At 23.8% G+C, this 14015-nt stretch overlaps 3 protein-coding genes across 3 annotated transcripts; 1 reads left to right on the top strand and 2 right to left on the bottom strand.

The window, feature by feature from the left end:
- Positions 1-211: 211 nt before the first annotated feature.
- PRELSG_1315800 (NAD(P)H-dependent glutamate synthase, putative) lies at positions 212-8905 on the bottom strand (the record flags this gene model as incomplete). Its single annotated transcript, XM_028678685.1, has 1 exon — positions 212-8905. One exon carries the CDS (start codon positions 8903-8905, stop codon positions 212-214), a length of 8694 nt encoding a protein of 2897 aa, XP_028535806.1.
- Positions 8906-10791: 1886 nt separating this feature from the next.
- On the bottom strand, positions 10792-11364 carry EMC4 (ER membrane protein complex subunit 4, putative; the record flags this gene model as incomplete). The annotated part of the gene is made up of 1 exon (XM_028678684.1): positions 10792-11364. The coding sequence occupies one exon, from the start codon at positions 11362-11364 to the stop codon at positions 10792-10794; it is 573 nt and encodes a 190-aa protein (XP_028535805.1).
- A 1823-nt stretch (positions 11365-13187) lies between these two features.
- PRELSG_1315600 (conserved Plasmodium protein, unknown function) lies at positions 13188-13883 on the top strand (the record flags this gene model as incomplete). Its single annotated transcript, XM_028678683.1, has 1 exon — positions 13188-13883. One exon carries the CDS (start codon positions 13188-13190, stop codon positions 13881-13883), a length of 696 nt encoding a protein of 231 aa, XP_028535804.1.
- Between the last annotated feature and the right edge of the window lie 132 nt (positions 13884-14015).

Here is a 14015-nt window from a genome sequence, read left to right as displayed (position 1 = left end):
TTTTTATGAAATGTTACAAATATCTATAATATTTAATTTTATTGTTTTTTTTTTTTTTTTTTTTTTTTTTTTGTGAACCAAATTAATTATAATATTTTGTAACAAATTAAATTAATAATTATTCTAAAACATTAAAAAAAAAATTGTATTTTTAATTTTATCATAAAACCTTTATAAACATAAATAAATGCCTTATACATATATTTAAACATTATCCCCAATAAGAATACCTAAATGGTACATTCTTATAGTTTCGAGGATAATAATAATAAGTATTACATGGGGGAAGAATAGATACAAAATTAGTTAAATATTCATCAATCTTTGAGGCTACGTCTCTTCCTTCTGCAATGGCCTGTACAACAGTACTAGATCCTATTCTACAATCCCCGCATGCAAAAATTTTTTTATGATTAGTTTGATAGTTTCTGTTGTTTGTTTTTATGCAATTAAAATTATCAAGTTCAATTTTAATATTGTCATTTTCCCAAATCGAGTCATCTGTTTTAGTAAAACCTAATGCTAAAATTACAACATCTGCTTTATAAATTCTTTCTGTAAATGGTATATCAAAATATTCTTTATGTGTTTTTATTTGCTGATAGTTCTGAATTATATCATTCTCAGTTATTGAAGATGACGAATGAGAACTTGCAGTTGTAGTTTCTTGAGTATTGTTTGTTGAGTTTTTATTGGTTTTTATTTTATTAGTTTTAGATTGTTGTTTTTTTGTTTCATTTTTCACCGTATTATTATTAATTTGTTTATTCGTTTCATTTCTAGTATTTTTTTTCAATTTCACTTTTATAGCTTTAATTCCAGATACTCTTTTAGGGTCTTTACTAGATGGAATAAATTCTAAGCTTCTTACACAAAATTCTCTTGGATCTCTTCCTTGAATAATGATAGCTTCTTCATGTGAGTACTCTACTTTGAAAATATTTTTTGTTCCTGGCCACCAGTATTCTGTAGTATTTGTTGGTGCTATTTCTTGTCTGGTAAATTGTAAAACACTTGCAGCGCCCATACGAATAGCTAAACTAATGCAGTCAACAGCTGTTTTTCCTCCTCCTATAATAATTACATGTTTTTCAGAAACATCTATGTAATTATCATCCATTAAATCTGATTTTGTTAAAGAATTTTGGCAAGACGTTAAGAAATCCATTGCGTAAAATATGTTATTTAAATTTGCTCCTGGTATATCTAATTTTCTAGGAATTTTATAACCTGTAGCTAATAAGACTGCATCATAATCTTTTATTAAATCAGATAAAGTTATATCTACACCAACATTAATATTATTTTTCATAATTACTCCTTCTCTTTTCATAAGTACTAGTCTTCTTTCTACAATTTTCTTATCTAAACGTACATTAGGTATTCCATTTGTTAATAATCCACCAAAATATTCATCTTTTTCAAAAATAGTAACTTGGTGCCCAGCTTTGTTCAGTTGTTGAGCTGCTGCCAATCCTGCTGGTCCTGACCCTACGATTGCCACTTTTTTACCAGTTCTTGTGTGTGGTATAATTGGTTGTATCCACTTTTTTAAAAACCCACATTCTATAATGGATAATTCAATAAATTTTATTGACACAGGCTTTTCATTTATGCTCAAAACACATGCGTCTTCACAGGGAGCTGGACAAACTCTACCCGTAATTTCTGGAAAATTATTAGTATCTAATAAACGTTCTAAAGCTTTTTTCCATTCATTTTCATATATTAAATTATTCCAATCAAATATTCTATTTCCCAATGGGCATCCACCTCCACTGGAATTTGGATAATGGCAAGTTGGTGTACCACAGTCGGCACATCTTGATGCTTGTGTTTTTAGTAATTGATTATGTAATTTACTTTTTACATTTATAGGTACAATTATTTCAGAATAATCTAGTACTCTACTACTAATATCTTTAAGAGGATGAGATAACCTTTCATAATCTTTAAATCCTGTAACTTTATTGGGATTTGCAACTAAAAATGGTTTTGAGGGATTATTATTTGAAAAACTTTCATAATATGATTTAATATGTACTACATCGCATACCTCATTTTCATTATTATTTTTTTTTAATTTTTTTTCTGAAAAATTAATACTATTTTTCCTATAAGTAGTTCTAATATCATCAGAATTGTGAAATTCTGATAAAGGAGTATTGTCTTTTTTAAAGTCACTTATGTTATTGTTTTGTACTTTTGTAGTATATGTCGAAACTTCTATATTTTTATCATTATAGCTTACAATTTTTGAAATTTGCTCATTTTTAACATTTTTGTCATTCATGTTATATGGATCTTCAGAAAGATATTTTGTTTTTAATGAATCAAGTTTATCATTTCCACTTATATATTTTTGTAGGGAATATATATTTGGACTCATCTGTTTTTGGCTCATATTAATGTATTCATCTTCTTCTCTATTTATTAAAGTTTCAATAAATTTGTTGGTATTCAATGATTTCAGATGCAAATCTAACAAATATTTTTCATTAAAAAAATATTTTTTTATCATCTCTTTAGATTTTTCATCTAATGAATTTGGAAAAGAATTTTTAAAATCTGCAAAAGCATTACATTTATATGGAATTTCAGCATATCTTCTCCACTTTCTATTATTTCTCCTACATAATTCTAAGTTATGCATAAGTTTTTCAAAATCAAAATTTTTTTTTTTTTTTGAATTATGTTCAATACATTTATCTAAATCTTTTGTAGAATTTTTTAATGTCAATAATCTTCTACTATGATGATCCTGCAGGATATCATTAATTATTAAACCATCAACATTTCTTAATGCTAATGTTTTAGGTAGACCTGATATATCATCTGAAATAGTTGTAAAAAATTGCATAGCTTTTTTATACATATTTTCCGGCTGATCGACGCTTTTCAATAATGAAGCCCAATCATCTAAAATAGCAGCTGCTTCTTCATTTCCCGTTTTTACAAATTCAATACAAGCTTCTGTTAAAACCCTCTTAATATCTCTGGGGATAATTTTAGTAAATCTTTTTAAATTGTCGTCGAAGTTTTGTAACAACATTTTAGCAGTATATGAATTAGTTCTTTCATAATGTTCATGCAATAATTTTTCTAGTGTCATTTTTTCGTCCATACTTTTGCAAACTTTTAAATCAACCATTTGATGGTTAACATTTTTTTCATTAATATCTAATACATACGCAATTCCTCCACTCATACCAGCAGCAAAATTGCATCCAATTTCCCCTAGAACTACTACAATACCTTTAGTCATATACTCACAACCATGACTTCCAACTCCTTCGACAACTGCAATAGCTCCTGAATTTCTAACAGCAAATCTTTCTCCTGCTCTTCCAGCAAAAAAAGCTCTTCCTTTTGTAGCTCCATATAAAACAGAATTACCTACAATCATATTTTTTTGACATTCATTAATAAATAAAGCATTTTTTGGAAAATGAACAGAGATGATACCTCCAGATAATCCTTTTCCTACAAAATCATTAGCATCTCCTTCTAATTCAAAATTAACGCCACTTGTTAAAAAAACACCGAAAGATAAACCACCTGTCCCTCTAAATTTAACATTTATAGTATCTATAGGTAATCCTTCTTCACCATATCTTTGAATTATGTGATAACTTAACATAGCCCCAACTGCTCTATCGGTATTTTTTACGGGCATTTTTATGTTTACAGGAGTACAATTCAAAAGAGCTATTTTAGATCTTCTTATTAATTCTTTATCAATAATATCTGATAATTTATGATTTTGTGTCTCACAACAAAATATAGGCATTGGTTTTGCTTTTTTTTTTTTTCCATGAGTTTTTTTTTCATTCATTTTTCTTTTCAATAGCTTATTTGATACATTCTTATTTTTTATCTTATTATTAGCAGACATATAATATTTTATTTTTCCAAGTTTTGTGTTTTCATTATTAAAATCATTTTCTTCATAAATATGTTTATTTTTTTTTTTTTTTTTTTCCTTCTTATCTTTCTCTTCTTTCCATTTTTCTATATCACTTCTGTCTTTCTTTTCTTCGTCTTCATCATCATCTTCTTCATCTTCTTCTTCATCATCCTCTTCCTCTTCCTCTTCATCTTCATCTTCATCATTTTCTTCATCTTCTTCATCTTCATCTTCATCTTCATCATCTTCATCTTCGTCTTCGTCTTCGTCTTCGTCTTCTTCATCTTCATCATCATCGTCCTCATTTTCTTCTTTTTCATCTTCTGCATCACCTTCATCATATTCTTCATTCAAAGAGAATGTATCTTCTTTATTTGTATTTTTTTTTTTATATTCTCCACCATCCCCTTTTGATATATCATATTTTTTAATAGTGTTATAATTCTCATTTATTAACACTTGTTTTCTTCCCATTTTACTCAAAGCATTTAGACTTGAATTGGATCCTTTATATTTAGAACTTAAATACAATGAATTAGTATTGTTTCTTTTTTTATCATTTACATTTTTATTATATCTTTTATTACTATCATCTTTAATTTCATCTTCAGCATAATATTTCCATCCTGGAAATAACAATTTAGAAAAGTCTAACAATTTTCTTTTTTCATCATATTTTAAATGATCTTTTTTTTTCAATAAATCGGATCTACCTATAATTTGAGAAAACTTACGAAAGCCCATGCGAGCTAAGTATTCTCTTATTTCTTCTGCTAACATAAAGAAAAAATTAATGATATATTCTGGTTTTCCTGCAAATTTTTTTCTTAGTTCAGGATCTTGTGTGCATATACCTACAGGGCATATATTTAAATGACATTTCCTCATCATAATACAGCCTAATGAAATTAATGGTTGAGTAGCAAAACTAAAAGATTCTGCTCCTAATAAAGCGCCTAATATTACATCTCTACCTGTTTTTAATTGGCCATCTATCTGTAATATAACTCTTTTTCTTAATTTAGATTTGCATAAAGTTTGATGTGCCTCTGCTAAACCAATTTCCCAAGGCAAGCCAGTATGTTTAATGGAGGTCCATTTAGAAGCACCTGTACCTCCAGACATGCCACTTATTAAAATTTGTTCACAATTTCCTTTAACAACACCAGAAGTAATAACACCAATACCTAATTTAGAAACTAATTTAACTGATATTTTTGCTTCTTTATTTATATTTTTTAGATCATATACTAATTGCCCAACATCTTCAATAGAATACATATCGTGATGAGGTGGAGGGGAAATTAGACCAATACCAGGTGTACTTCTACGAACTGAAGCTATTCTGGCACTTACTTTATATCCTGGTAATTCTCCTCCTTCTCCTGGTTTTGCTCCTTGAGCTACTTTAATTTGTAACTCTTGTGCATTTACTAAGCTATATGCAGTTACACCAAATCGAGCAGATGCTATTTGTTTCACAGCAGAACTAGTATTTGGTTCATTTGGTGCTGTTTTAATTCTATCTTCTGGTTCTCCACCTTCACCAGTGTTTGATTTTAATCCTATACTATTCATGGCAGTGGCAATTGTTGTATGTGCCTCTTCAGATAAAGATCCAAAAGACATAGCTGCAGTACAAAATCTCAATAAAATTTTATTAATGGGCTCAACTAAATTAATATTTATAGGTTCATTTCTTTTTTTTTTTTTGTTATAAGATGGACATTTTTTGTAATTTATTTCTAATTGTCCCCTGATTTCACAATGATTTATTAATTCATTCTGCAACTCTGAATATTTTTTATAAGTATCTATATTCGCTGTTCTAGTTGCTTTTTGTAATAAACTAATTGTCTCCGGATGATTCATATGCATCTGCGTCTTTCCTATACTCCTAAAATGATATTCACCATAGTCATCTAACTCTTCAATTGCATCTTTAACATTTAATGATAATATTCTTTTTGGATATGCATTATAAAATATACTTAATATTTCTTTTTCAACAAATTCAAATGTCACTCCACCAATAATAGAATCGCATACATTTATAAAGCACTTTTTTAATATTTCATCTGATATGCCTAAGGGTTGCATTAAACCACAACCCTTATAACTTGGCAATGTAGATATTCCATTTTTCGACATAATTTTCAATATACCATAATTCGCTGCATGCCTGTAATTACTTATCATTTGACTATTACTTAATCTTGCTTCATTATCTCCATATTTTATAAATTGAAGACTTTCATATAGTATAAAAGGATAGATACAATCAGCACCAAAGGATAAAAGTACAGCTAGATGATGTATCTCAAAACAATCTCCAGCTTTAACAATAAGAGAACATTTCGTTCTTAAATTTTTACTTAATAAATATTTATGTAATGCTCCCACAATTAATATAGAAAATATAGGAACTTTTGTTTCACTTACGTTGCTATGTGATAAAATAACTAATTGAAATCCTCTTCGAACAGCATTTTCAACTTTTGTATTAATGTTATCAATAAATTTAATTAAATATTTTGATGATATTTTTTTTTTATTCATCTCTTCCTTCACATTCTTCATTTTTTCTTCTTCTAACTTAAAAGAATCTGCATTATTTTTTTTTAATGGAGTACTTTTTGTGTCATTCTTAGTATCATCACAATATTCACCTGACATCATGGCTTCTATTTTATCCAAATCTATGGTCATATCAATTATAATATATGGAAAGTCAGGCAATTGAAATAACATATTATAGAGTGCTTCATTTAATATGGGTCCGTTTATAAATATACGCTGACAATTTTCATATGTACAGTGCAATATATCCCCTTCTTTTCCTAAATTACTCATTAGGGACATAATATTTTCTTCTCTTATTGGATCTATAGCTGGATTAGTAACTTGAGCGAATGTTTGTTGAAAATAGTACAATAAATTTCTATGTAAATAACTTAGCACAGGGAAAGCTGTATCATTACCCATAGATCCTAAACCATCTGCAGCATGCTTTACCATAGGAGAAATAATAATATTAAAGGCATCATATGTGTAGCCAAAAGCTTTTAATTTTTTGATTAAAGATTCATCATAATAATCTAGATCCTTTTTGCTGTCATCATCAAAATTTTCCTTATTTAACTTTGCACCATACTTATAAGCATTCATACGAATATTTTCCATATTAGAACCAGGTTTTATAATATTATCTAAATTTATAGAATAATGATCTAACCACTTTTTATAAGGCTTTAATTTTAAAAAATTACTTAAAACCTCTTCATGCCTTAAAAATTTTTTTTCTTTAAAATCTATAAGAACTACTTTTCCTGGATATACAGAACCTTTATGAGTAATTTTATCATATGATAAATCTACAACACCAGTTTCGCTAGATAATATAAACAATCCGTCATTGGTAATACTATATCTAGCTGGTCTTAAACCATTTCTATCTAAAGATGCACCTAATTTGTATCCATCAGTAAAAATAACTAAAGCAGGTCCATCCCATGGTTCCATTATACATGTATGATATTCATAAAATGCTTTTTCCAAAGGACTTATATTAGGATCTTTTTGATATGCTCGTGGCATTAACATCATAACAGCATGTTCTATTCCTCTTCCCGTCATAGCCAAAAACTCTATAGCATTATCTAAAATGGAAGAATCAGAAGCAAAGCTAATTGCACCTTTAGTTTTTTTAGTTTCTCCATGTTTTAACTGAGTCTTCATAGATTTTCCAAAATCTTTATTATTGTTTTTTTCCTTTAAATTATTCATTATATATTCTTCATTAATGTCCATTTCTTCATCTGAAGAACTTTTTGAACATTCGTTTACATTACTTAAAAATTCCGAGTTACTATTTATGTCAGAGTTCATGTATTCTCTTTTTATTTTATAGTGTAATGCTGAACTGTTATAGGTATAATCTCTCTTTAATTTTAAGAGTAAATTTCTTCTTGATTTTTTTTTTAGTCTATTTTGTGTTAACATAATATCTTCAAAAGTATCTTTTTTTTGTAATATTTCATCATCATTATCATAAATAATATAGTTCTCTTCATTTATTGGTCTTAAATCTTTTATTGTAACCGATTTAAAAAAATCAGGAGCTTTGGCTGATTGCATTCGTGCTTGAAATAATATAGAATTAACACTTATAGTATTTATTTCACCATTGTGACATATTCTCCTGAATGGATGAGCTGCATACCATGTAGGAGAGGTATTTGTCGAAAATCTTACATGAACCATGGCCAAATAAGAAGTAAATTGCTCACTTAGTAAATCTTCAAAATATAAATATATTTGCGATGGTGTTAACAGTCCTTTATAAACAATTGTACGTGAAGAAAAACTACAAAAGTACATATCGTTATGTCTGACTAATTTTTTTCTTATAAAAAAAGTAAGCAATTCAATGTCATCTGGAAGATCATTTAAGTTCAAATTTGTATCATCTGTAAAATTAATATCCGAAAATGGATAAATATTAAAATCGTCATAATTCTTAAAAACAGATCTTTTACATACAAACATTTGAGCAATAAAAGGTTCACTTTTTTTTACATTGGCACTGATGACATCTCTACGCACAGGAATTGGTGATCTCCATCCTAAAACAACTAGCCCATGGTTGTATACTTCTTTTTCTATTTCATGGTATAAATAAAGTCTTCTTTCTTCATTTTGTGGTAAAAAAATTTGTGCAACAGCATAGTCCCCCTTTTCTGGTAACAAAAAAGGTAATTGACAAGTGTCACTTAACATTTGAAAATAATCATGAGGTATGCCAACTAAAATGCCTGCACCATCTCCATCATTTGATTGCACACCTCCTCTGTGACTTAATCTTAATAATATTTGCAATGCTTTTTGAATTATACTTCTAGAACACTTTCCATTAATATCTGCTACAACACCTACCCCACATGCATCTTTTTCATATCTACTATCATACAAACCTTTATTAGCATTTTGTTTGCCCATTCTATTAACAGCAGCTATAATTTCTTTTTAATTATATAAAAAATTTAGTCAACTATCAAATCATTTAATAGTTAAAAAAAAAAAAAAAAAAAAATTACACAATATAACAAACAAATTTCTTATTACATTAAATATTGAGAAGAATTTAACGATGAATGTATATATATATATATATATAAATATGTATATATTTAAAAAAAAAATGTTTTGCAATTTTTTTTTAATAGTATTAATTATGAAAAAAATCTATAATAAATTAAAAAAATAGTATATTACAAAAGTACAAAAATATATTTAAATTTTGTAAAAAGTAATAACAGTTTTTTTTTTTGTTTGTAGATAAGGAAAAAAATATCTTTTGATTTAAAAAATTTTCTGGACACTTTTTTCTGTTTTTCTTTTTTGTTACACTTGATGAAAACATTAAAAGGTTAAAAAAAATTTCAAAATATTAATTGTTGAACAAAATATAAACAAAGTAATTTACATATTTTTACAAATTAATGAAAAATATTTACAGATATTTAAAAATATTTTTGATTATAGCTGTATTAAAGTCAACAAATGTTGTATTTGTATACTTGTTCATGTAAATATATACATGTGCATATATTTATTTAATTAAAAATACTTTAAAAAATTTTTTTTTATTTATTTTATAAAATAAACACCTATGTGTATCGTAAAAAAAAAAAAAAATTAAACAAAAAAAAATATACTTAATTTTATATGGAACAAACAAAAACATGACTAATATATGTTTGATGTATACTTCTACTTATATTTTATAAATGTTTTTATTTTTTTATAATAACTATAAATCTAATTTCTTTTTTAAGAATTTTTACGTTTACTTACATATACTTTTAACTAAACTTTTATTATTTTTTTTTTGTTTCTGTATTTTTTAATGCATGCTATAAGCTCTAATTGTGTTTATCAAGTTTGTACTTAAATCCATGCTTAATTTTTTTTTTCAATGTATAATTTTTGCTATATGCTCAAAAATACTACAAAAACTCAATCGCATATTTGTGTAATTTTTTTTTTGAGTAAAAAAATATTATATAAATATATATATATAAACAAAATTGAGAGTAATATCTTAATGAAGAGAGAGAAAAAAAGTTTATTATAATGATAGTCTAGTCAATATAAAAATAGAACGCAACATTAAAAATATATTTATAAAAATGAAAAATTATTAATATATATTTTTTTTTTTTAAATCTTAATTCTTTTTATAAAATTTTTTTATAAATAAGCTCAAAGTAAAGAAAATTATTCTATAAAATAATTTAAATATTTTCACAAATTCTTAAATATTTTCATATAGACTTTTTCTTATATAAAGTAATACTTAATAATATACACATATATTAAATTTTTTTTTAATCATAAAATTATTACTTTAGTATTGAGTACAAAAAAAAAATTTTAGTATGAAGTTATATTTAAGCTAACGAATATTAATACTAGCGTGCTTTATCTCTTTTCTTTTTTTAATAAAAGTGTGTATTAGAAATTTATTTAAAGATTATCTTTTCTAAAATATAATAATAAAAAGAAATTTTAACTTCCTTTTTTTTATTATGAGTGAACTATTTTTTTATATATTTTAGTAATTATTTAAAAATAAATTTTATTTGTATATATATATAATAATTTTGTAAGTAAAAAATAAATTAGATGCAAATAATATTTATATTTTAAGAACTTATAATTGTAGTTATATAAAAATTTATGAAAAAATAAAATAATTATTATATTTAATTCAAAATTTACTTAAATGAAATTTAAAAAAAAATTATAAAAAAATTCAGAATTTTATTTAGACAAAAAAAAAAAAGAAAAAAAAAAATTTATTATGTATTATTTTATTATTCTTAAAAAAAATTCCCCACACCTTTCTGTTTAATTTTTTTATGAGGAATATAATAAAAATAGTCACCTGATCTTATTGGTAATAACCCGCTTTTTGAACAAACATTCATTATATATATAAAAACTGAACAATTAATTATTATAAAGCAAATTTTTTGTAACAAAAATTTATGTTTGGTATTATTTTCCACACCTTTAAATGCATCATTTACATTAAGTAATGATTTCAAAATATTATAAATAGAATATATAATAAAAATAATACCAAAAATACCTGATGCTCCACCTGACATAAACATAACAAATAAGTTCATTGCTAACCCTTTAATTGAATTAATGCAAATACCCCATGCCATTTTATTAAGAATTTTTTTGTTTTCTTCGGAAATATTAGATTTGTTATTATCATTTTTATTTAATTTATTTAAATGGCTGAAACTTTTTTCTACTTTTAAATAACTATCTCCAGGACCATATACATTTTTGGCTTCATTGACAAATTTATATCCAAAAGGTTCTATTAAATTTTCACATTTTTGATCATATTTTCTTAAGTTAAAGTCCCATCTATTCATCTTTATTTTTAAAATATTTATTGTTTCAAATATATATTATAAATATATGTTTATTAGTTGTGAAAAAAAAAATTGGGAAAATTAGTATAAATACAAAACGAAATTTCAATGAATTTTTTTTTAAATTTTGTGAATAATTTTTTCTTTTATAATATATTACATTTAATTTGTTGTTATTAAAAAACACTTATCATTTATTAAAAAAAACAATTGTAGAAAAAAAAAAGAATTTTAATTTTTAATGATCGATTAAATATAGGTATATCCTATAATTAATATATATATAAAATAAAGATACAAATATAATGAAAAAGTGAACACTAAATAACAATTATAATATATAAAATATAATATTAATAACGAAAAAAATATATATTTATATTGTTCAATATAAAGTTCTTACTCTAAATTTGAGAGAATATCGTAACATAATATTAAAATTATAAAAAAAAAAAATACATTGAATAAAAATTAAGGCATAAATTTTTTTTTTCTATTCATTATCTTTTTTAGGAAGTTGTAATACTTAATTTTAATACTTAAAAATGTTGAAATGTAAATTAAAAAAAGTATAGTTGAATAAAAAAATATACTACTTAGCAATTTCTTTTTTTTATTTTTATTCCATGCACAGCAGTTTTTCAGATTGATGATACTGTATTTTTTAAAATAAAAAAAAAAAAAATATATATATATATATAAATTATGGCTTAATAATATAAAGATTTTAAAATTTTATTTATTATTTAACATATATTCATTTTTCCTTGAAATATATATGTATGTTTTTATTACCGAATATTTCCATATAATAAAATTTTCTTCACGAAGAAAAAATGCCGAAATATAGTAATGCATTAAAAGAAAAAATAAAATTAAATTGATAATATTTTTTTTTTTTTGTTAAACATATAAGTATTATTACATATGAAAAACAAAAATTTTGATATATAAGTTTTAGCTTATGATTTTTTTTTCTTGTAATAATTAATTTTTACAATAATTAAAGGCATATATAAATTTTGTACTTTTTTACCAAAACAAAAATGTAAATGGGTACATTTATTAATATAAAAATAAAATAAAAAATCTTAAATAGAATCATGTGTAGTTGAATGCTAGAGCAATAGAAGAATAAGATTGATTATATAAAATAATAATTGTGTGTATATGTATAAAAAATTTTTAGTTGCAAAAAAAAAAAAAAGAGAAATATATTTACATAATATATGTAAATTTATATATTTTCTTTTTTCTTTTAAATTTTAAAAATAAAATTTTCCTATACTAAAAAAGAAAAGAAAATATTTACAAAAAAATAAAATAAATATATAAATAAATAAATAAAAAAAATAATAAATGTATTAAATGAAATTAAAAACATAATTTGTTGTTTTTTTTTTGTATTTTATAAATTTCAAAAAGAGAAGAAACATACATATGTACTTATATATAAGAAAATTAAAGTTAATGATTTATTTTTCATAGAATACTATTTTTGAATCTATTAAAATTTTCATTTATTACTAGTTTATCTGTTTTGTAATTTTATAGGTATATTTATTCTTTATTTAAGACGTGTTCGTATTAAAAAAAAGTAAATAGTTAAAAGGTGTAACTTTTTTTGTGTTTATTGAAGTATACAATTATCATTTGAGTCTATTATATATTTAAATATTTCATTTTATTTTTGTTTATATATATTTTTATTTCAAATTTAATGACAAATAATAAAATCATACTATGCATTAGGATAGAAAAAAAAAAATAAAACATTTTAAAAAAAAAAAAAATATTTTTTTTTATATATTATATATATAAAGATGAGTGAATTAAATGATTTTGATCAATTTAATTTTAACAGTTATGATCATTTTAGTAATAATCAACCATATGGTAATATTCCCAACAATGATAGCTATGAAATAAATGAATTGGATAAATTAAACAATTTAAATGATAATTTTAATGAGAATATAAGCTACAATAATGTTGACAATTCTTTAAATAATTTCTACGGTGATGTTAATTCAAATAAAAGAGAAAGTGAAAGATCAAGCAGTAATAATAATTATAGCAGCAGTAAAAATGAGAACTCCAATAAAAACATAACACTTCCACGAAGAGAAAGTAAAATGTCTTTTGAAAATTCTTATGAACAATTTTTTGAAAAAGAATCAGACATATCAGATACAGAAGAATCCAATATTTGGGAAATCGAAAGATTAAAAAGAATAGAAGAGAGAAAAGAATATGAAAAAAGAAAAAAAATAGAAATAAAAGAAAAAGCAGCAGAAGATTTAAAGAAATGGTATGAAGAAATGGCCATTAAAGTTGAAGAAAAAAAAAAATTATTTAACAAAAAAAAATCAGAAGAGAAAAAAAAAGAAGAAAATTTAGAAGATAAAACATGGTTAAAGGTTTCTCAATATTTAGATTTTGAAAAAGGCGAATATTTTAAGGAAAATAGCAGAATAAAGCAGATCCTATTAAAATTAATAAAGAAGGAAAATTCTTAAATTTTTTTTTTTTTTTTTAATATCTTTTAAACAATTTCTTAAATAAACTAAAAATGTTCAAATAATATTATATTGCAATTTTATGATATTAAATTATTTATATACATATGTTTTTTTTTTTTTTAATTTTAA

This window comes from Plasmodium relictum, assembly GCF_900005765.1.
Source record: "Plasmodium relictum strain SGS1 genome assembly, chromosome: 13".
Lineage (NCBI taxonomy): Eukaryota > Apicomplexa > Aconoidasida > Haemosporida > Plasmodiidae > Plasmodium > Plasmodium relictum.
The sequence above is the reverse complement of the archived record's forward strand: the minus strand, read 5'-3'. Positions and strand labels throughout refer to the sequence as shown.